Source organism: Diadema antillarum, unplaced genomic scaffold (assembly GCF_040938485.1).
Source record: "Diadema antillarum isolate AM-2024a unplaced genomic scaffold, OU_Dant_1.0 seq00001240_RagTag, whole genome shotgun sequence".
In the NCBI taxonomy this organism is placed as follows: domain Eukaryota; kingdom Metazoa; phylum Echinodermata; class Echinoidea; order Diadematoida; family Diadematidae; genus Diadema; species Diadema antillarum.
Genome location: NW_027272027.1, coordinates 35,997 through 59,398, shown reverse-complemented (window position 1 = coordinate 59,398; position 23,402 = coordinate 35,997). Strand labels below are relative to the sequence as shown.

General features: G+C 35.7%; 1 protein-coding gene across 1 annotated transcript; it reads right to left on the bottom strand.

Annotated features, from left to right (window-relative positions):
* Positions 1–3,656: 3,656 nt before the first annotated feature.
* LOC139745200 (polyprenol dehydrogenase-like) lies at positions 3,657–15,345 on the bottom strand. The gene is made up of 6 exons (XM_071655607.1): positions 15,024–15,345; positions 12,167–12,274; positions 11,106–11,276; positions 10,125–10,332; positions 7,782–8,001; positions 3,657–4,010 (listed from the first exon to the last, which is right to left on the bottom strand). Exons 1-6 carry the CDS (start codon positions 15,121–15,123, stop codon positions 3,756–3,758), a joined length of 1,062 nt encoding a protein of 353 aa, XP_071511708.1. The 5' UTR covers positions 15,124–15,345; the 3' UTR covers positions 3,657–3,755.
* Between the last annotated feature and the right edge of the window lie 8,057 nt (positions 15,346–23,402).

The window sequence follows — 23,402 nt, the reverse complement described above, 5'->3', positions numbered from 1 at the left end:
GGATGGGTGATTCTCCCTTCGCATCGCCGCTCGGACATTGTCTTTGAGAAAGAGGTGAATCTTCAAAGCCTGTTTTCTCGCAAGTTTGTCAGGCTAACAACTTAAAAAGTGCATTTTATTTCGCTTTCTATGCCCACTTATGGTGCCGAACAATACAAGTGTTTTATATCAATGCAAAGCTTAGGAAATGGGCAATGTGATTCAGTGAAAAAATGAATTTTCAAAATTCCCGACTTTTGCCTGAAACCGTTGTCGCCGGTCACATATAATAAACTTTTCAATTCCTCTCAGAATTGTATGCCCTTTGAAATGTCATATATAATTGTGTAGGGGTTTTTTTTATTATCTTGCAAAAAGTTAATACCTGAATCTCCATCTTCATCAAAACTATACCATCCCTTTAAATTGAAATAAAAACAAAAAGAAAGAAATGTTTGCTAAATTGCACGCTTGCTCAGAGTATATATTGCATCACACAACTTCTAAGCTCTACAAGTATATGAAAATGGGAATGACTTGTGAAGTATTGTATAAAGTATTGTAGACAATGCAAGCTTACTGAGACTGACAGTGTTTAACATTCTAAAGTATGTCCATTTTTTGTTATAATTTGCTCTCAGATTTTTGCAGGTCTTGTTATATATTCTGTACATAATTGATACTGTGAGTAAACAACATCTGGTTTATGACCTGATTCTTGCTCACATTTCTATCCATACTGTGGCTTTGAGCTGCCAATGTATGACAAAAGGCAATGACATTATAGACCACACAGTCTAGAATTTAAGTACAAACTACATACATTTCCAGCAGACTACACTTACTTTTTTTTTCAAAGTCAATAATTGCTGACAACCAGCTTTATACAGCTTTTCATTGTTTTTGTTTGTTTGTTTTTTACCACATGAAACAGCTTGTGTATAGCCCACTTAGTAAAAGACAACAAAACAATGGGATTTCTCGCTGTATTTTTCATAAGCATATTTGTCACACAGTATAAAATGGAGCATAGCAAAAAGTCACACCATTTTATTATAACTGCTTTTGTCCCTGTGTTTACAGGGGACATTGCCTACTTCCTTGGATTATACATGACTGTAAGAAAACACACACTGTGTAATATACAACACATAATTTGCTTTGGTAAAAGGAGTTATATCTTGGTTTAGCAAACAAGTGTCATGCATGATCACAGAGGTAGTATGTAGCAAATGGCCAGAAGTGTATGCATGCATGACTCTTGATACCCTTTTCTTACCTGAATCATTTTGGATGCACCTGAATAGGTCTGGAAGTACATTGAAAAAAAATACATATGGCTGCCACAAAGAATGAGAAGAAGATGAAAAAAAAAAGGAGAGAAGTTCACGCTGGCGACAGATACTACAGTACCCAAGAACGAATCAACTAAAGACTGACCTGCATAATCATCTGTCATATCTCACTACTGCCCACAAACACAATGCAAATATAAGGCATCCCTATATACCTACACTTTTAATACCTAGTACACATTGAACAGTGGCCTGTCACTGAGTTTAACCCTTTTCCTGTGAGATTCTAAAATTCTCATAGAATTTGCACATGACCCACTTAGATCCCATTAGCAATGGGCAAAAAGGAGTTATATTGTCACTGGTACATGAATATGGCATATGTGTTTTCATCAAGAAAGATATTCAGTGCGTTGTATTTACAATTGGAATTTTCAGAAATATAAAAAATCTGAGGTAATTTTTGGTATCTTAGAGATGACATTCTCAAAGTCAAGCCTGTAGTACATTGTGATGGCAATAATAAAGTACCACAAATTTCTGCTCACTAGTAGGCATTCGCAACTTGCTATCACACATCCAAGTCACTTTCAGAGGAATTTGGCACAATGATCAGTGACTGAAGGAATGGAGTTGGACACATCAAATGAGCATTTCGGATTTCAAATAAAATATGACATCACTTTCATATAAAAAACTGAGTTTCTTGCAAATCAATCACCTGAGAAATGGTTTGCAGTTGCTGTTGTTTTAATCACAGTACAGGTGTACTTACACATGAACTTCATAGAAGTGTCTCAATACTGAGCAGAGTGCAGCATATTGCTTCAATGTGACCTGGCACAACAAAAAGCCAAATTGTGTACAGTGTCTATCTTGGTTTGCAAATGGTACATAAGGGTAGACTTTAAAGGGATGGTACAGTTTCGGTTGAAATGGGGCTCCAGACTATACGTTTTTTATGATGCTTTTGTTTTAGATAATGAGAAACCTCTTGTGAAATATTAAAGAGCATATAATTCTAACAGGAATTAGAAGTTTATTCCATGAAAATTTGATTTAAAATGGCTGAGATATCAAAAACTGAGCAATCCTTATCAAAGATGGAACCCACCTTTGTATTCGAACATAGGATTGCTTCATTTTACTTTGTTTTGGGATATCTCAGCAATTTGAAACCGATTTTCATCAAATAAACTTTGAATTCCTCTAACAAGTGTATGCTTTTTAGGATTTCATGAAGTGGTTTTTCAGTATCTAACAAGCTAAAAGCTGAATCCTCACCTCAACTAATACTATATCAGCCCTTGTCGCTTGTCATTTTATCTGAATTAAAAAAACACACAAAGAAAGACTTAAGTCGAAAGCCCACCTCTTATAAACAAATTTTCATGGGTGGCAGATAAATATCTCATCATTTAGAAAATGACTGAAACCCAAACTCAACTTTCTGACGAATTAAGTTGAATGTTCTCTACCTCTGTATGTGAATACTGCCATGGTGATTAAATACTGTACACGCCATATATTCAGCGAGTCTAAATTTTCGCGAATCGGGAATTCCACACAATTTGGAGTGGTTAAATTCGCTATTGTGGAGTCCTGCACTGAACGGAGAAATGCACATGTGTACGTCACATCCACATTGGGATCAGAGTCAATATTTTCGTGTGTCTTCAATTTCGCGAATAGCACCTGACTCGCGAAATTCGCGAAAATAAAAACCTTGCAAAATATTCAGCATATTATATACAGTATACAGTTGTTGTGGCGGGTCACAAGTCAAGAGTAATACTGTCCTTCAGATGAAGACAAAACTTAAAGAAGAAATCCACTCCAGAATTTTATCAATTTCATAAGAAAGAGAAAAAAATTCCCTGCAGAACAGTGCAAAAATGATCAAAATGGGATAAGAAATAAGGAAATATGACATTTTGCATTTTTTTTAAACACTTCTTGATCAGTCATTATGAATATTCAAATCAGCACGTTGATGATATGATGCTCTCACAATTTTTTATTCATTTCAAATATATACAGAAATGAAAAAAAAATCTCATATTTCAGCTGTACAAGTATAAAATTTGTCTTAAAATCACCTAAAATAAAAAAGAACAAACTCTTATATATTTGGGTATGGAATATCCTTTTACCTGTATTAGCTAAAGATAACAAATTTTTCTGAATTTCATATATAACATACGTAAAAAAAATTGTAGGGGCATGACATCATCAAGTCACTCATTTGTATATATTCAGAAGGACTGGTCCAGAAATATTTTCCAAAAAATGTGAAATTTCAAAATGTCAAATCTTCCTTATTTCTCATCCAAGTTTTGTCATTTTCAGAACATTCTGTAGGGATTTTTTTCTCTTTCTTGTAGAGTTTATTTATGTTTGGGGTGGATTTCCTCTTTAAAAAGAGCAAGTCTTGCCGCGAGGGAGCTTGTCAACACGATCATGTCTCAATATGCACAATATTCACATAGATGCCACCCTCATCCTTCCGTTCTGCTCCTTGTTCGCAAGCTGTTTCAACGCCTTATGACTGAGAATGTCTACTGGTAGGCCACACCACTCGCTGGACTGCTTCCACAGTGCAACCTGCAGGTGCCTGTCATATGACAGGCTGCACGATGCCACGCTGTCACAGTTGTCAAGGTAACAACCCCCGACTCCCTGCATATCCTCTGCTAGCGCTGCATACACAGTAGTCGCACAACCTTTCCTTTTAGTCTAATGACAACAAATCAAACAATTTGAAAAAATATACATTATTTTGACTGAAGCTGTATACTGTTTTATAGAGTCAATTCCTTGCATTTAAAGTTAATTGTTCAGCAAAGTAATTTCCTGTCATCATATACAGTTCACTTCCTATAAACTCATTTTCATTTCATTCACTTGCTCTAAAATTCTCTTGATATTTGGATTAGACATGTTTCTGTGACAAAATATACATGACCTCCATCTCCGGGCACACTATATAAAGCCAAAACACAGTTCTTGTATGCCTGCAGAAGTGTCGATTAAATTGCTCCACATGTACACATGTATAAGAAATGAGTGAAATAACACTGTAATAATGCGATTTCAGTTGTGAAATGATGAAAACGCAAAATACTATACTAGCCAAAAAGATTCATTGGAAGTCCACAATCTTGGAGCTTACCAATTGTGGTTGCTACATAGTCTTTCATAATCAATCATAAATAATCAGCAAATTCGGCCAGAGCAACATCCATCAATCTTCCATGCTAGCATGAATTGCATGTAGATTACGTTTACAGGGGCATGACGATCACCGTGCAACATTCCACTTTCCCACAGTGCTGAACAGTGAGGGCAATTTCATAACAAAAGTCGGTATACTAACTTTTATTACATTCACACTTTTGAACTAAAGATAAGGGGAAAAAAATAACTTGTTATCCCAGCAAACCATACCAGCCAAACAAGTTTCTTGTTAGAGCTTTCCGATATATTGAAAGCAAATTCCTAATTGGTAAAAGATAAATTTGAGCCCCTATGGGTACTATGTTATAGCTTTAAGGTTTAGTGTTCACAAATACAGTTATACTTTGAGAAGTCTACTTCAGAATCTGCTTATGGCTTTAAATATTCTTGACAACTAGTACATGTGCAGTGCTTACTACTCTTAGTAGAACACAATGAAGGCTGCTAACACAGCCACTCACATCAAAGTCATGGAAGTTTCAAAGAGCAATCTGGGAGATCTCTGTGTGTTTCAATACAGCATGTATGTTAATACACTGTATGTGAAACTAATTCCCAACCTGGGCAGGCCTTTTGATTCCCTTGTCAGGACATGAGGAAGAATTTTAAGTGACTGAGCCTCCTGCCGTGGCAAGGACAGGAAGGCTTGGCAGCTCAGTGATATTCAACCCATAAAATGCTCAGGGTATTTTGGGCATTTTTAGTTTGGGGGCCACAAAAATATTTGGGAAATTATTCAAAAAATTTGTATTTCTTGTGTGTATATCATATTATACTTCCATTTTGAAAATGATTGAAATTTTTAAATAAAAAAAAAAATCCTTTTGATAAATTTTCATATTCTATGCCAAACACAATTTTTGAATTTTTTTCTGAAAAATACTATTAAACTTTCCTGTACCATTTTCCAAATTTTTAACCAATTTTTGTACATTGATATCTCAGGATGCTAGTACACAAATTTTAAGTAGTAATCTCTTTTCACTGTTCAAATATTTACATAATTGTGAGTCAGTAATCAATGTCCGTGTAGTCCCATATACTGATTTTCTGTGGTACTTTGTGCAAAAAGTCATATTTTGACATAATCTTTGGCTGTAAATTTTCACTTTTATAATAAAACTTAATTTTTTTATTTTAGTTTGATAAAACCAAGGAGGTACTAGGCAATGCCTAGTACTAGTACCTCCTTGATAAAACTAAATGTGTTTGAGTGAAATAACATAAATTTTTACTTAAATGCTTATTCTTAATAACAAAAAGACCAAAAATGTAGCTTAGGGCCACTTAAGTGGCCTTCAGCAGATTATGGGGAAGCTACATTTGTAAAAAGTGAAAATTAACACATCTTCGAGGCGTATGGGACTTTCATGCCCATTTTACACCATCCATCCAGTTATACGAAAATTTCCAGCTTGCTTTTATGTGAGCCATCATTATACATGAAATTAAGAAAGTGCTTGTATGGCATTTAACTTGTATAGGCCTCTTATACATGTTGTCCATTGAATACATTGAAAATGGCAACAAAGCCTTTTGGGGTACAAGGTGACCTTCAGGCATATGTGTATGGAGTCAGAGAAGTTCAAAGATTTCATTTCGAATGCAACTGAAATCTATAAGGTCATTCTTGAATCATCAGAAAACTGCTGATAATTCACTGCACATACAGTAGCATAACCAGAGCAGGGACAGAGTAGAGGAATGCAAGGCGGTGGGTAAACACTTGAGCGATGTACACAAGCAAAGAACATGGGCTGGTTTTAATATTCTACTGGGAGAGCACAATCTTTGATTTGACGTCCCCTCGGTCTCTGATACCCAACTCTAGGGCAAATTGGACTTTAGACCAATGACTGATGAGATCAGATAATCTTTTATCAAGGCAAAGGGGTCAAAGTCCATCTCCTTGATTGAATCGTGCAGTCCTTCACTCAAGTAAAATGCTTTTGAATAGAGGGAATTCTACAAAGACTTCCAAGAGAGGATGCACTTTGTTGTGTTCACAATAAATATTTCAAACAAATACAATGTAAGAAAAAGAAGATTTGTTCCCAATCCTTACCTCAGAATCTAATGAAAATATATTGCTATTTGTAACAGGTAATGGTTTCATACACTTTTATATGAAGAGATTGCTATGACAAATTTTGATTGAAACAAAGGTATTAAATCTGAAAGGTACTAATTCAATCAAAACATTCTTCTAACAATGGCTTGTTCCAACCTACCTGAAACCATAAAAAAGACAAATGAAATTAAAATATTTTTATATATCACTAACTAACTCAGGGCTGCCAACACTGGAAACTAGTTGAGAGTGAGACTCCCATAGGCCAATGCTATAATGGAGTCAAAATGAGTGAGATCAATAGAAATGCATGCAAATGAAATAAAGTTTTAGAGTGAAAAGGACCAAAATGAGTGAGTCTCACTCTCAATGAGTGAGATTTGGCAGCCCTGCTAACTAGCTTCCTACACATCATAACCTAGAGATATGGGTACACTGTGGCTTGACTGTCTGCACTTTCGAAGCTTGACAAAAAGCTGTGGTGAAAGGATTATTGAATTTCAATCATGGGTTTATACCGGGTGTCCCAAAAAAAGCGGAACAGTGGATTTTCAGTACCTTGCGTTCTAAAAGTGATATGTTTTTTAACATCATTAGAAAGAGAATTTTCCGCAGAAGACAATGATACCAAAATCATAAAATTTGGTTCAGTACTTTTTATTCTACGGCAATTCCTGAAAATGCAGTCATTTTCAAATTTCGCCGGATTTCTGGGTCTTATGAGATAATAATTTGAGTGCTACACGCGATCCATACGGTGAATATTGTGTAAGCTCAGTGATCCATGTCAACAAAAGATACAGCTTTCACATTGGGCACAGGCCAGAAAAAAAAACAAAACACTGTGTATGTGTGTGTGTCTGTGTCTGTGTACGCGCCAAATAGAAAGCGTTATCTTTTGTTGACATGGATCAACGAGCGTACACAATTCACCGTATGGAACGTGTGTCGCGCCCAAATTATTATCTCATAAGTCGCAAAAAATTGAAAATGACTGCATTTACAGAAATTGGCGTAGAATAAAAAGTACTGAACCAAATTTAATGATTTTGGTATCATAGTCTTCTGCGGAAGATGCTCTTACTAAAGATGTCGAAAAATATATCACTTTTAGACCGCAAGGTACTGAAAATCCACCGTTCCGCTTTTTTTGGGACACCCGGTATAGTGGAGAGAGATGGGAACACGGCTTCACTCACCCACATCAGTCCAAACTGGGTGATGACCATCTTGACCATTTGGATCACAGGATGAAGGTTCTGGTAGAGGTTAGTACTGACCATTCCCGGATGGAGGCTATTGACGGTCACACGGCGACTGGCGCGGTATATACGCCGCTGGAGCTCCTGCGTGCCCAAGACTACGGCAAGTTTACTGTCAGCATAAGCCTTGTACGGAGAATACAGCTCTTCTGGCATGCTGCCAAGTGCACACAAAGTAAAACAAATCCATGCAAAAAAGCTGATTAATTGATACAAATCTTGGAAGTGAATTTCCACAATTGGACACCAATGAAAAAGAGATAATGATAGCTCATACAATACATATTTGGTGCTAGCAAAATGACCATGAGGACTGTGCTAAACAATATGTTTAATGCTCTTGAATTTTGAGTAGAAAAACAAATACCAGTATGTAAACCTTTTGTGGTGCTGAAAAAATAACAAAGAAAACCCATACCGTACCAACAAAACCTAAACTCAAAACAGCAATACCATCGAGTGCAAGGACAGGACAAAATACTTCCTGTGATATTTTCTTTCCCTCATGCTATTTTCACACGGGGAAAGCTAAAACCAAAACAAAAAACCTAAAACAAACAGCAATGTTTCAAGCAGTAATGTAGATCCAAACATTTCCAAAAACCATTTCCCTCTATAATTAATTTGTTTATTAGGTGTTCATATACACAACACAGTGAGGTTCTAATAGAATTGTGACTGTCTCAAATGAGATACAGGCGACTCCCATTATAACAAAGCCTATGAGACTGGCAGTTTTCTTTTGTTATTTCATTATTTCAGCACACCAAATAAACTGTATACAGATATGTATTAAGATGATAATTTTTGGCCTTAATTTTATTTTGTTGTATAAGAAGTTTTGTTATAACCATGTTTGTTTATAACGGTAGTGCACTGTACACAGAACACAAATCACTAAAAGTGTGAACTGGCAGAATGCAAAAACATTTTTTTTTTTTTCCACCAGGTAAAACTAGCTGATTTAACCACGATGATAAAAACTGGATGCTTTAATAGCTAACTTCTCTTTTGGAAAGGACAGCTATGTGGGTGAGATACTAAATATCACATGATCCACTTGGAACAATGGAAGGAAAAGGAAGGCAGATATCGCCTCCATAGTCACTGACACAAGCAAAATGTCCTCTATCTGCGAAGGAATGTCATTGAAACTATGAAGAGGTGCTGTTGGGAAAGCTGAAGGGGGGGGGGGGGGTCACCGTTCATTCTTTGATATTGATATCGCATGACCATAACAATGAAATGTGAAACCAGCCTTCTGTGTTTTTGGGGACATCCACCAACACTTCGTAAAGTGACAAACCTCGAGGTGGATATCAATTATACAGGTAAACACCTTTAGATATCTCATTCAGCACACAGAGAGCACCATTTTGTGCCATTAACCCAGCGAGGATGGGCTGATTTTGCTACAACACGCATTTCCCACAGACACTTGCCCGAGTATACTCAGGACTCATCCTCAACGGGTTAATGCAATGCACAAGCTCTGTTGTGGAACAGCGCCAAGAATGGACCTCCATACAACATATTTTATCTGGGTGGTGTCATCCTGATGACCTCCTATAAGTTGAGGGTGGTGTATCAAATTGCATTGAATGCAAATGCAATAACTGAAACATACACTGATGCACAAAAGCTGCATGCACGAGTGTATCTCTGACACACACACACAGCATATTTACATTTAAACTATTTAAAACCGTGTTACACATGCATGCCCAAGTGTACAACACCTGCCATATGGTTGAAAGTTTAATACAAGCGGTCCTGGTAGACATCTCTATTTTCTCAAGAATTGTCAATGTGGAGAATAGTATGTAAATCTGAAAAAAAAAAAAACAGTATGGTATAACAGCCCTTTTGATGCCAATTTCGTACAACGACTTCAAAAAAAAAAATGCTAAATTGGCAGTAGCCAGCACAAGTAGTGGGATGGGGTACAATTGCACTAGAGTACTGTATTGATGAAAGCTGCCAATGCACACAATAGTTCAACACTGTGTACATGGTGAGACTTGTGTGTTTGTGAAGTAGTGATATGGCATTTAATCAAACACAAAAAGCATTTACACATATATCCCAAAAGGTCACCAACTGATTTGCTACCCTTTATTAGGTAGGATTTGTGTGTGATTGAAAAATGTATTTGAAACAAAAATTGTGCACATCAATTATTTGAACTGTACCTTAGTCTCAGGCCTAAACTGTAGTTACACCACTATTTTTGACACAAATATCATTTGACTATTAAAGTCAAAGGGGATGTGTACTCACATTTTAGTCAGGTGTGTAGGGTCCAGTGAACCGCCAAAGTGCGCAATGGAAGAGACATTGATAATCCTGGAGTAGTTCCTGGAGTCGGCCGAGTTGTGCAGGGTATCCAGGAGAAGTCTGGTCAGGTAGAAGTGACCAAGGTAGTTGACCTGGAACTGAAGCTCAAAGTCGTCCACTGTCTTGTGGTATGGAGTTATCATCACACCAGCTGGGTCAAACAAATCGAAGACATTTATAACTCTTCACTCGCAGCACAATACCAAACATTGCAGCACTTTATGGAGCTTTGCACTTAGTCTATAGTGAGTGATTTTCATGCACAAAAAGATATAGAAAAAGAATTAATACTGATATCTAAATAAATACAATGTTAAAAAGATAATTATAAATTTTGACATTACTGGAATCATAACTAAATTTTGGAAATACTGGAGTCACAACTTTCAACAAGAATAACAAGTGTTTGGCATCAGTTCTGATTTCAGTTACACAAATTTTAGGTGTTGATGTCATACGCTCCAATTTCCCTCTTTACAATACATTAATGCTTTCTTTAATACCCTTTAAATGAATAAGACAGATGGTACTAATTTCTTTTCTTCACGGCTTAATGTTGTGTGCCCTTGAAAAGATGCACTCAAACAACTGTGTAAATTCAACCTTACTCTTTGCTACATGTATGCAAAAATTAACAACCACGATATACTGTAAAAGTGGAAATTTTCGCGGTGTTGAAATTTTCGCGCATTTCGCGCAACCAGAAACGAGCGCGAAAATAAAAGCACGCGAATATTTTTGCTTGTCATATGTTCCAGTAGTTGACGTTTTGATTCCGCGGAATCAAAAACACGCGAAACTCTTCTAACCCCGCCGAGCGCGAAAAATTAGTCATGCGAAAATATCCACTTTTACAGTACCAGCTGTTAACATTTACACCCAATTGCTAGCAAGTTGTAACCCCTGAACTGTTGAGCAGCTTACCATTATTTACCAGGACATGAAGAGGTAGCTTCTTATCGATGAAGGTCTTTGCAAACTGTTGGACAGATGCCAGGGAAGACAAATCCAGAGGAATCCAGTCGACTCTGGCAAGTGCATTTTCTGACTTGATGAACTCAAATGCTCTCTTTGCCTCTTTTGAGCTTGGGGTTCCTAAAATCAAACGGTTAGTAATATACCATTATTGATAGTCAATTATTTACTTTTGAAAAAAAGAAAGAAAATGTGTCTGAGGAGCTGCAGAAAATGTAATTCACAGCCCAGAATTAAAAATTGTGAAAAACTAGCAGGACTGGATACATTTTCTCATGCATAAATATTTCACTACTAACATGTACTACCACAGAGCATAATAGTCCTTTCCTGTCATAAGATCTGTCTTTTCTCCGAGGGAAAAATTAATAAAAACATGAACTGACTCAAAAGACATCCTAAAAAGGAAAGAAAAACTGAAAGAAGTGACAAAATCCCTGTCAGTACACCACAATTACCTTTAGTTTCTTGCCCCCCTCAACTTTTCTGCCTTCAGCACAAGAGAAAAAGGATGATAGAAGGCTTGTCATGGCTGATAATTAAATACAAACAAGGTGTGCACATTTCCCAGATAAAGTACAGACAGATAGCAGTGATCTCGCTCTTGAGTGATTAGATTGTGATATATGCTTCAAACAGGAACCTTTAATCAAGGCAAAGCTATGCAAATAGCTCAAGGAAATCCTATGGCAACAGTATTTGAATCATCAATTCTTGAAGGTTCATGTATTTAACTTGACTAAACTGCAAACATTTTGATCTAAGAGAAGATCAAAAGAATACCTCTCTGTGCCTGTTGTAATACTACAACATAAAATAATTCATTACTTTCTTCATTTTGAACTGAATTTGCACAAAATTTCACTGTTTTGTTTCTCTCGTTTTGCTGTTTCTATTCACATTTGTACTTAAAAGCTAATTTTACATGAGTGCACAATACTGTATGTACTCATTATGACTTCTGCAAAAGTTATCAGGTCTTGGCACTGTCTAAATTTGTTGAATTTTACCTATAAACACTTGCATTCCTGCACGGCATAGTTCCTTGACAACTTCAAGGCCAATACCAACAGCACCTCCGGTCACTATGGCAACTTTGCCATCATATCTTGGTACATCTGTGGAAGAATGAAGCACATCCATGCAGAGAAATAAGGAAAACCTGTGCACTGTGGGAAACTCTTGCAGAATTTCACATACTTGTAACTAAAAGGTGCAGGTACAATTATGCAATCATCAAATTGCTGTCTATAGCACAAGTTGCAATTGGGATCTCCTAGCCACAGCAGAGGAAAAAAAAAATCATCTCAATATTTTCGACTCAAATTGTCACATATCTTGTCATTGAAGGTCTTGTTTGAAAAGAATTATGTCATGCATATCGTAGATCTATCCTTTCCCATGAAGTTTGCTATCTTTAATTCTCAATTTGTTTTCACATTCATTACCATCAATACCAATGATATCATCTGCTACCTCAGGACCCAAATTTTCATATCAAAGGTTATAACCAACATTTAAAAAAAAATGAAATAAAACAAAACAAAACATGAAAACATAAAAAACAAACCTGTGAAAACATAACACACATTCTCCTCATATTTCATGCAATTTTGTATTTTCACAATACAGAGGTACATGTAGGCCCATTGCATATTGTGAAATTGCAATGTAGGCCCTACTATGCATGATACAGACTGCAGATTGGAAGGCAATGTAGTGAATGAATATTACTGTGGTGCCACCATTTCTCTCCATTTACTGGTACGTATTATACATATCCAGGACAATTCCATTCAGTTTTACCCGAGTAAATTTCTTCAGTAATGTTAATTATTGCATTCCATCCATAATGGCAGACAAAAGGGTGTGCAAGTGACAATGATAGAACTATTAACTATGACTACACAAAATCATTTATTTGTACTGACCACAGGAACGCAATTATTGCTTTCAGATTAAAACCACCAGCAGGGTGGCAAGCATAAACTATGGTACGCTGTTTTGTTGTTAATTGTTATCTGAAAGTTGATAATCTAACATACAGGCGAGCACCTGAGGTGATGCACTATAAAGTAATGATCAGTTAGTTTCACTCTGTATCATCAAAAGTGAATACACAGGCGCAGCATACCCACTGCGTAGCAGGATGTTTACATTTGCTATGCCATTGCTATTGTTCTACAAAACTCCAAGGTACAGTACCGGTACATACTCTGTAATGTATTCATGATCGATGTACAGACTGAGTTTAAAAGTTCAAAGCCGACAGACAAAAAGGGGTAAAGGGTGCGGATGAGGGGTTAAAGAGCTTAAATAATAGCACAATGTTAAGCTTTAAATTGTGCAATCTGGTGCATACTGAATGTTATATTTTGGCTTATTCTGAAAACACAAATTGTCTCAAAATGTGACTCTTTTGGTGGTTGGTAATCCATGTTTGTGTACGTGCAATGTGTGTGTTTTGGAGGTTTATTTATTGCAAGGCATGAGAAAAAATTTTGACAGGAGTATAAGCATGAAAAAGACAATTTAACAATAACATGTGAAGAGAACTAGAAGATTTACCTTAAGAGACCTACGCCTGATAGACCTATGTAGGTCCTAGCCTTGTTTAAGTTTTGCCTAATTTAGATTTGCACACTGCACAACCGGATGTTTGCTTATAATGTGAAATTAGAATTATTCACAAATCATGTTTATTTTTTTTTTAATGTATGGTGTGATATAAATTCTTTTGATGTTTATAACGTGTTTAGGAGTCTGAATAATCAAATATCTAAATCGTTTTGTACCATATGCATTGGGCAGAGCACCCTATGTGCGACAAATGAGGGCCCCGGGTCTAAGTCAGTTGTGCGCGACTGAGAAACCTGCTCAATGTACGAGCCGGGCTGACCAGGTTTTGTCATCATCATGCACTGGGACTTATCTACCCTAACTGTATGACAGCATCAGATCGCTCGCCACAATTTTATAAAGTAGTTTTTGTTTTTGTTTTTCCTGAGAAATTGATTTGTACATGTACAACTATCGATATTGTGCAGATGAAGGCGCAAATATTCAAATGTGAATGACGTGCCTCTTTAACACAACAATTCGTTGATGATAATCAACCATGCACCAAGTCCGTACAATACAGCACAGTGACAGAAATAATATTTATATACATTGAAATTGTATATATCTGAGGCCTAATGAATTCTTTTTAGATTTTAACTATTAAGAGTTTTATCATTATCTGACAATGACAATCTGTCTGTAGAATCAGATGTACATGTATTTAGACCTTATCAAAATTCAAAATTATTAATATATGGTAAGTTGACTCGAGTTGTATTAAAGATCACAAAGCAAAGGATTGCAACGGATAATTATTTGTTTTTACTTTGCCTTTGTGTAGTACTAGTTGGTTATTTGTACGTTTAACGGCATTTTAATACAGCTGTAATAAAATTAGGTCACCTACAAGTCGATAAAAACCTGTTTTAGCAATCTAAACAGAAAGATCCGTCTGTCCGAAGCGGAGGACTCTTTTATATTTTGCCATTGACGCTGTCACGGGATCCGTGAAGCCAGACGTAGTCTCCGCGGAACATTCCCCGACGGACAGATACAGACCGATCTTTCGGTCAATCGAACTTCGAGACTAACAAGTTATCAACAAGTATCTATATCAAGACTCTACTATAGACTATACTGTATACATGGATGTAGTTTCTTTGCAAAACCAGCATCTACAAATTCTGCCAAATAACGGCAAGGCCAATCGCAATGCTGTAAAAGTTTACTCAATTGAAACTGAAAACTCAAGGTATAAACCATAGACTCTATTGACATTGTAATTCAATCTTTCCCCTGATTTACCTTCTAATTTCTTGTGGCCTCGCAACAGCTGTCGAATGGTTGCAAATATTGCGATGCCGTACATAATCAGCATGTAGAATATCTGCTTCCACAACTCCATGATGATATACTATATCACACACACCACACATAAACACTGCAGCTGCTGCCCATCGATTTCTTAGCCGAAAGCGCCGGGCCAGAATCGGGGGAGGTGAGGAGGACGGCACGCGTTAGATCGGTGGAGTTCGCTTGTTCAAAGCTCATACACTCGAGGCACAGGCTCACACCTCATTTCATCAGTGCAGTGTAGTCACTGGTAGTGTAGGAGCTCAAATGTGGGAGACCACACAGACGCCGGCGATCGCCGATCAATCTAATCTAAAGCTCATTAATTTATTACGCTCTGAAGTGACTGCTGATATGATAGGGTCGTTTAAGAAGGTCTGTGCAGCTGATAGCACTGAACTTGCCCAACGTATTAGGTCTCTTATTCCTCCACAGCATGCTTACCGTCCGTCACGTCTCACGTGATACAACAATGATATTGTATGTTGTTGTTTTGGTTTTAATGGCGTGTACCACAGAAAAAATGTGTAAGAGTTCTGTGGCGTGTACCTACAGCAAGCATTAGTCTCGGTGCCAGATCAATTGAAGATGCATCATCATCCTTTTGCAATACGGATTAATCTGTCAGGCTGGGAGGAAAGGTGATACATGAGTAACATGTATGCTACACTTCAGTGGAGTATTGTCCAAGTTTTCGTTTGTATTCAACATAGGCATCTTCGATGTTTATGTGCGCATGTATCTTGATTCAATCATGCATGTACAGGACTAGAGGCAAAGATCATTCCATGCTTAGACTCCCGAAATGTAAAACGACACATACTCCGGAGTACATTTTCTATAAATTTTGTCGGGTCAAAGTTTTGGAATAGTTTGCCCAAAAATATTCAGGAGGAAAGAACAAGATCTGCATTTCGAAGATACCTAAAAAATCATTTGTTAAATGAAGTTTAGTGAAGAAAAGAATATTCAGTGTTTAGTTTAATGTACTTTTATAGTACAGTTACTTTAAAAGAGTAGACCTTGCAATAAGCAGCTTAAATATACATGTAGCTATAATGGGAGAACCATTCTCGACTAGCACTTGTGCTAACTTTTGGTTCCCCCTTTAACAACATTATCTTCTGTTTTTCTATTTTTTTTCTATTTTTTTTCAGAACCTTTGTCTATGCGTATTTCTACATTACATACTTATTCATACTCTTTGCCTTTTTCAGTGATAAATGTATCACAACGAAACTAAATATATTATACCACATGTATTCTTATGTAAGATAAATATAAGTATGTAAAACATATGCTTGCATAGCTGTAAGAACCTTGTACAAAATCATTGTATTCTCATAAAAAAAATTCATGTTATTGTATCTTACCCTATGGAATTTCATGTTATCATGTTATCATATTCACATGTATAACTCAACTCAACTCAACTCAACTCAACTCAATCATTACTTCCATCACAATGTCTGTAAACCAGACTATCAAGCACGCAAATTCGGCAATACAAGATGTAATTATTTGAAGCATAGGCCTACTACTTAGTATTAGTTTTAGTTGAGATGGGGATTCGTTTTTAATGTTTTTTTTGTGAGATACTTATATTTATAAACCACTTATATGATACGAAACAATAAAGAGTATAAAATTGTATAATCTATGATATTTCATTAAAAAAAACAAAAAAAAAAACAAAAAAACCTTACCCTCACTTCTCTATAGTACCATCTGCAGGTTTCATCCGCTGGCAAACTTCGAATATCAGATATTCAAATAGGTCCTAGTTTGATCAGTAAATGAGAAAATTATGCAAGAATTATACAGAATATACCTTTTTTGGTGTTCCTTCTTGCAACTTATAGGTAAACAACCAGCAAATCGTTTTACTTTTTATATTGAAAACTGTGAAAATATCATACCAAACGTGTGCGCACCATATCCTTGAATCTAAATTCTTGGTAATTTTAAACAAAAAATGTAAAAGCTTCCTCATGAACTCTTTTACTCCCCAAATATTGGACATATTCTTGCATACCATGGAAACATCATAGTGCGCTGGGACATGAACTCGACTTCTGCATGGCTTCTTCACACATTACCACCAGCAGTGATCAACATGAAAAAGGTGGTTGACATATTAATATTCAGTATAACACAAATCCAAGGAGGACGCTATACTTGGTATAATTAATCTTATTTAATTTTATTTCATTTCATTTGTTTCATTTCCAACAATGCAAACATTTTCATACACAAAATAACACAATATCAATACAATGTAGTAACATAGAAAAATACGTGGATTTAACAACACTGCGCATTACGAAGAGACCGGCACTACGTCAAAAAGGCTCACGAGACCGACACTATTATATACGAGAGAAAAAAAAGAAAAAAAAGGGGCTCACGTATGAGACCGACGCAGTCAAATCCCACGAAACCAACACTATACAGCATGTCCCCAAAAAAATTACGATCAGATTTTCACATTGGTAACACCCAATATGATTAAACTGTCTAAATGCTATACATCTTAGCTCTATTTGGCAGAAAACCCCATTTAATTTGGTTAAGCGGTCACAGAGAAATGTGGATTGTTGCAAAGCATGTCATGAGTCTGATTCTTCCAAGTTTAGCACTTTGATGCTCTTGTGTGTGAATACAATAGACAAAACTTGGAGGGAAGAGATTCCTAACATCCTCTACAAAATTCATCATTTCTCTTTGACCACTGAAGCAAATCGAATGGGGGTTTCTGTAAGATGTGGGCAATGAGTTATAGTTTCATATCCTGAATTTGTATTTAGATTGACGAACTATTTTTAAAAATATCATTGCGGAGCTCCCGTTGTATTTTCATTTTTATTTATTTATTTTTTTTTTTTGGGGGGGGGGGGACAAACGGTATACGCAATTAAGATGCTCACGATACCGACACTAGGCAAAGAAGGACCACGAGACCGACATGATGAGCAGCGCCTTCTTATGTTAACTACGAGTATGTAGGCCTATCTGTTCGGGGTTCAATAATGAATCCAATCCAAATCATATCTTCTAACCTACAGTGACAGTTAATTCAGTATAGTCCCTGACCCAGTTTTGATACAAAATAATGCATGCAATACAGGCAAAATTATTAATCGATTCAGTATTTCCATGAGAGAGTGTGGCTGCGTACTGTATCTTTTTGTTGTTGTTGTTGTTGTTGTTCAGATTGAAGCAGATTGAAGATATCAGAGCAGTATCTCAGAAAATCTCGGAATCTGTGTAGTGTAGCTGAGACGCTCATGTCTATATATATATATATATATATATATATATATATATATATATATATATATAATTATATATATATATGTGTGTGTGTGTGTGTGTGCGTGTGCGTGTGTGTGTGTGTGTATATATATATAATCATAAGAAGAATGAGTCTCAAATACGCCATCATTTCTGTAGATCCAAGAAGAAAGTTTTTATTTACAAAATTTTCAACTCGCTTCGGGCCTTCGCCAGTATTATTAAGTGTATACAGAGCGTATCAAACAAAGGTAATCCAACTTTGGATTGATGGACTGATGATTTGACCACTTTCATTGACAGATCTCATCCATGCAGTCAGACATGCATTGTTCCTTTACAATAACACGCAAACTTGGAAAAAGTGCAATTTGTCATTGTTGTCTTTAAAGTCCATGTGCTCAGTCATGCATGACAATTGTCAAATAATTAGGTATAGCAATGGAAAGAGGAAGAGTTCCTCTTTCCTAATAACCAACATTTTGCTCTTCATAACAGACAATTAAGAAATGGCAGCCCTCCAAAGTTGGATTACCTTTTTTTTAATATTATACGCTCTGTATATAGTACAATGATAACTCATCACTACCAGTTGTTGCCGAACATTTAAACTCAGGCAACCACTCAATTCAGGATCTGCAATTCTGCATCATCGGCACTAATTTCAAAGACAGAGAAGCCAGAAAATTAGCGGAAATGAAATTCATCATCCAAACCAGGTCTTTTGGAACAGGACTCAACAAGGACCTTGGATGGCTTAGCAATTTCACCTTCTACAAGAAATGAAGCTCTAAGAATCTAAGACTGGACCTACTACGTATATTTTTTCATTTAATGGAACTTTAGATTATTTATTAGAGTTAATGTTGAGGTGACACTATATTTGCATTGACTGTTTTCACGCAATTACCTAATCATGCTAATGGTGTCTTGATTAAATTCTTGACAAATTTGTCCTAATCTTTATCATCACAGTAAACACATGCTCTGATATTTTATTGCACCAATACTGCAACATTATCCTTAGCTCATTTCTTACGATCTCTTCTCTATTTGTAATTAATGCTTGATATGCGTCCTACCTCTATCTTTCGTCGATGTTTCTCTACACGAAAAAGTGTATAACAATGTTTGTATACTTGTATATAATTTTTATATAGTATATCGTATACATATATATATATATATATATATACATATATATTATATATATATACATATATATATACATATATATATACATATATATATATATATATATATATATAATACATTTACAAATATATACTCGGAACTTTTTGTTGAGTTTGAGTTGAGTTTTTGTTGAGATTATACTGTGCATCACTTGCGCATGACGCGCAGAGCATTGTTATGATGTTATTGAATTGAATTGAATAACTGAAACTGCACCGGTCTTACACTCAAGACACAGTAAACACTTCCAGCATATTTATTTTCATATTTCACTTGAGATACATTTCATCGAAATACATTAAAAAAAGAATACAAACCAAGCAAGATACAAAATATGTAAATCGGGTCATGGACAGAAAGTGTGTCAGCGTATATAATGTCTATAAGACAATTCTCTATAACTTGTGAAATATGATGGAACCGCAAAAGCAAAGCTTGTAAACGCAGGTTCCAAGAAAATATACCAGTGTAAATTTGATATGCATTCGATGGAGATAGGACACAAAGTAATAATGACGAAACTATATGAAAACTAAATTATCAAGGTACAAAGGAAAAAGAAAATAAAAGAGATGAAAAAGAAAAGGAAAAAAACAAGAACTTAAGGAATAAGAACAGGGTAAAAAATTTAATATAGCATATAGATACACAGGTATACACACACACATTATCTAGAGTCAAATTCATAACGAGTTCAATATGTTACTACTGGTACGGATGCAGTGATTATAAACTGCAAGTTGATTCATCATACATTAAATGAGGATACTGCAGATAACATATCAAAGAAAAATTCTAATCAGGCAGGTTATATTCATTTATTAACTTTGATTTCCATTTTTGTTTGAATATAAACATATAGAGCAATTGATTAAGTCGGTGGGAAGATCATTCCAGAATTTAGGTCAGGTAAAAACAATTGTTTTTTGAGCAAGGAGTGTGCGAGTATGTGGAAGGTGAAATGAATCTCTTTGTCTTGTTGGGTAAGCATGGACGGCATAGTTTTTCTGAAACATGTGGGTAAATACGTCAGGCAAGCCGTTGGCTGATAACTGAAACATAAATGTGCCTAAGTTATATAAAAACAAGTCAGCAACCTTAAGGAGTCTGTTCTCAAAGAAAAAATAATTCGTGTGACAATAAAAATCGGCTAAATTAACTGAACGAATAGCCCGTTTTTGTACTTTGAAAATTTTATCAATGTGTAATTTGGCACAGTTGCCCCAGGCAAGTATACCGTAACTGAGATAGGGTAAAACAAGCGTTGAATATAAATTTTTTTAAATATACTTGGAAAAAAATGTTGTAGCTTATTTAAGATCCCAGTATCGAAAGCATCTTAGACATCTTAGACTGTTATGATTCATGTTTGCATGATTCATGTTTGCAAAGACTTATCGAATAAAAACCTTCTTGTTGGATAATATGGCATATTTGAGACTCATTCTTCTTATAATTATAACATTCGAAGTCCAACACGTGGAAAATGCCTAGATTAATATATATATATATATATATATATATATATATATATATACATATACATATAATATATATATATATATATATATATACACTCAGCAAAAAAAGTAAGTTCCCCCCTAGCATTTGTGGATATATCTCAAAAAGCATTCAACCGATTTTCATAATTCAAACGGAAATGGATAAAAAAATTTATTACTCAGAACATGAGTGGCAAATCATTGCCACCAGATATCATTATTGGTGTGAAAAAAATGCATTTTATGTCAAAATGCATGGAAACAAAAGTTGCACTTTAGTGATTTGCAATGACTTTTACACAAATACTCAAACAATCACTCATGATTCTGAACATTTAAGCATGGGTTATTGCATATTTCTCTATTTCTTTCTTTTCATGAGCATATAGTGAAGTATTTGATAATTGATATGTCCACCACCCGCAATGACCAGCCGCCATCTCCTCCTCATACTGTTAACTAAAGTTTGTACTTGGCGCTGCTCAATGTTGGCCCATCACGCTCTCTGCAAGATGCGCTGAAATTCTTGCAGTGAAGTGTCATCTTTCAACTTCTTGCTCGCTTTCCACTTAATGATATCCCAAAGATTCTCTACTGGATTACAGTCAGGGGATCTTGCAGGCCACTCCATACGTTCGATGCTATTTCCCTAAGCAAACTGATCTTCAACTTGAGGGCATGATGCAAAATGCCCACAGGCACATTAATGTGATCAACCTAAATTGGAATTACAAATCACATGGCTTCTACCAATATTTTCATATTGAGAAGGCCTATTGTTCAAAAAGTATACATGCATACCATCTGTTTAATAGGGAAGCACATTGTACCTGAAAAAATTCCTGAGAATTACACAATTCTAAAAGATCATTTGATAACTTACATAGGAAATGATGCTTCCTATGGCCTAAAGTGCAACTTTTTTCCCATGCATTTTGACATAAAATGCGATTTTTTACACCAATAATGATATCTGGTGGCGATGATATGCCATTCATGTTGTGAGTAATGAAATTCCCTATCCATTCTCGTTCGAATTATGAACATCCGTCAATTACTTTTTGAGATATATCCAAAAATGTTAGGGGGGAACTTACTTTTTTTGCTGAGTGTATAATATGTATATATATATATATATATATATATATATATATATATATATATAATATAAATTGTTACAAATCACAATCGGGTGACGGTACGGTATGAAGCAGTGCACAATGTCGGAATTTCTTGGCGATGTTACATTTTTTTTCTTTGTCGTTGGAAATATTGTTTGATGATCAGAAAGATTTTACAATTTCTTTGGTGAAGGGACGAAGCAGGACGCGATGTCCGAATTGCATTGTGATGTCACAATTTTTTTTCGTTAGAATGATATTGTTACACATTTTACAGCGACGGAACGAAGCGGTGCGCAATGTCAAAATTGCTTCGTGATGTCACAATTGCCTTGTGACATCATTTTTAAAATGCAAAATTGCAAAATGCTTGTATAATTTCTGTTTCTGTTGCGTCGGTAAACTCAGAAGTAGCTGTGCTCCACCAACGTGTCGTCACCGAAAGTGTCGTCATTTTGCAAATAGTACGCCGTATAGAGTGTCAAACATGCCAACATTCTGACATAGCTTAAAGGGATCGTCTAGTTTTGGTTGAGACCTCATTTCAGGTTTCTAACATTTTTTTTGTGTGTGTGTGTGAGATAATGAGAAACCTCTTAAGAATTATGAACGAGCATGTAATTCTTTGAGGAATTCAAAGTTTATTTGATGAAAATTGGTTTTGAAATGGCTGAGATATCCAAAAAAAAAAAAAAGAGCAATTCTATTTTAGTGTGGGACCCACTGTTGTACTTCGTTTTTGGATATTTCGGTCATTCCAAACCCGATTTTCATCAAATAAACTTTAAATTTCTCTAAAAATGGTATGCTGTGTACTAACTATAATTACGATCAAAAGTGTTTATTCGATATCTTGCCAAAAGTTAAAAGTCCAATTCTCATCTCCATCAATACTGTACCATCCTTTTAAAATACCTTTAATCACCTGAAACTCTTTCATCAACCACTATATAGAGGATAAATTTTTGATCCAAAAATACAAATAATATAATTATGTTATCATAGTACAGTGAAACCCGTTATGACGAGTTCGCTTAAAACGAGGAACCAGTTTTAACGAGTTGATCACGTCGGTCCCATTTTTCTGTGAGTGTAAGCCCATGGTAAAACGGCCTCGGTTACAACGAGTTCGGCTATAATGAAATCCCGGTTATAACGAGGACATCTTCGGTGCGTCATGTTTTATCCGATCAAATTGATTATGTGTTTCTTGACCTGCT

What these genes read in the sequence shown, in the direction of transcription:
- LOC139745200 (XM_071655607.1), bottom strand. Translation starts at nt 15,123, where the DNA reads ATGGAGTTGTGGAAGCAGATATTCTACATGCTGATTATGTACGGCATC. An exon ending in TCATGTCCTGGTAAATAATG is followed by an intron (nt 10,333 to 11,105) that starts GTAAGCTGCTCA and finishes TGTTTGACCCAG; the next exon opens with CTGGTGTGATGATAACTCCA. An exon ending in CCCAGTTTGGACTGATGTGG is followed by an intron (nt 4,011 to 7,781) that starts GTGAGTGAAGCC and finishes TGTTGTCATTAG; the next exon opens with ACTAAAAGGAAAGGTTGTGC.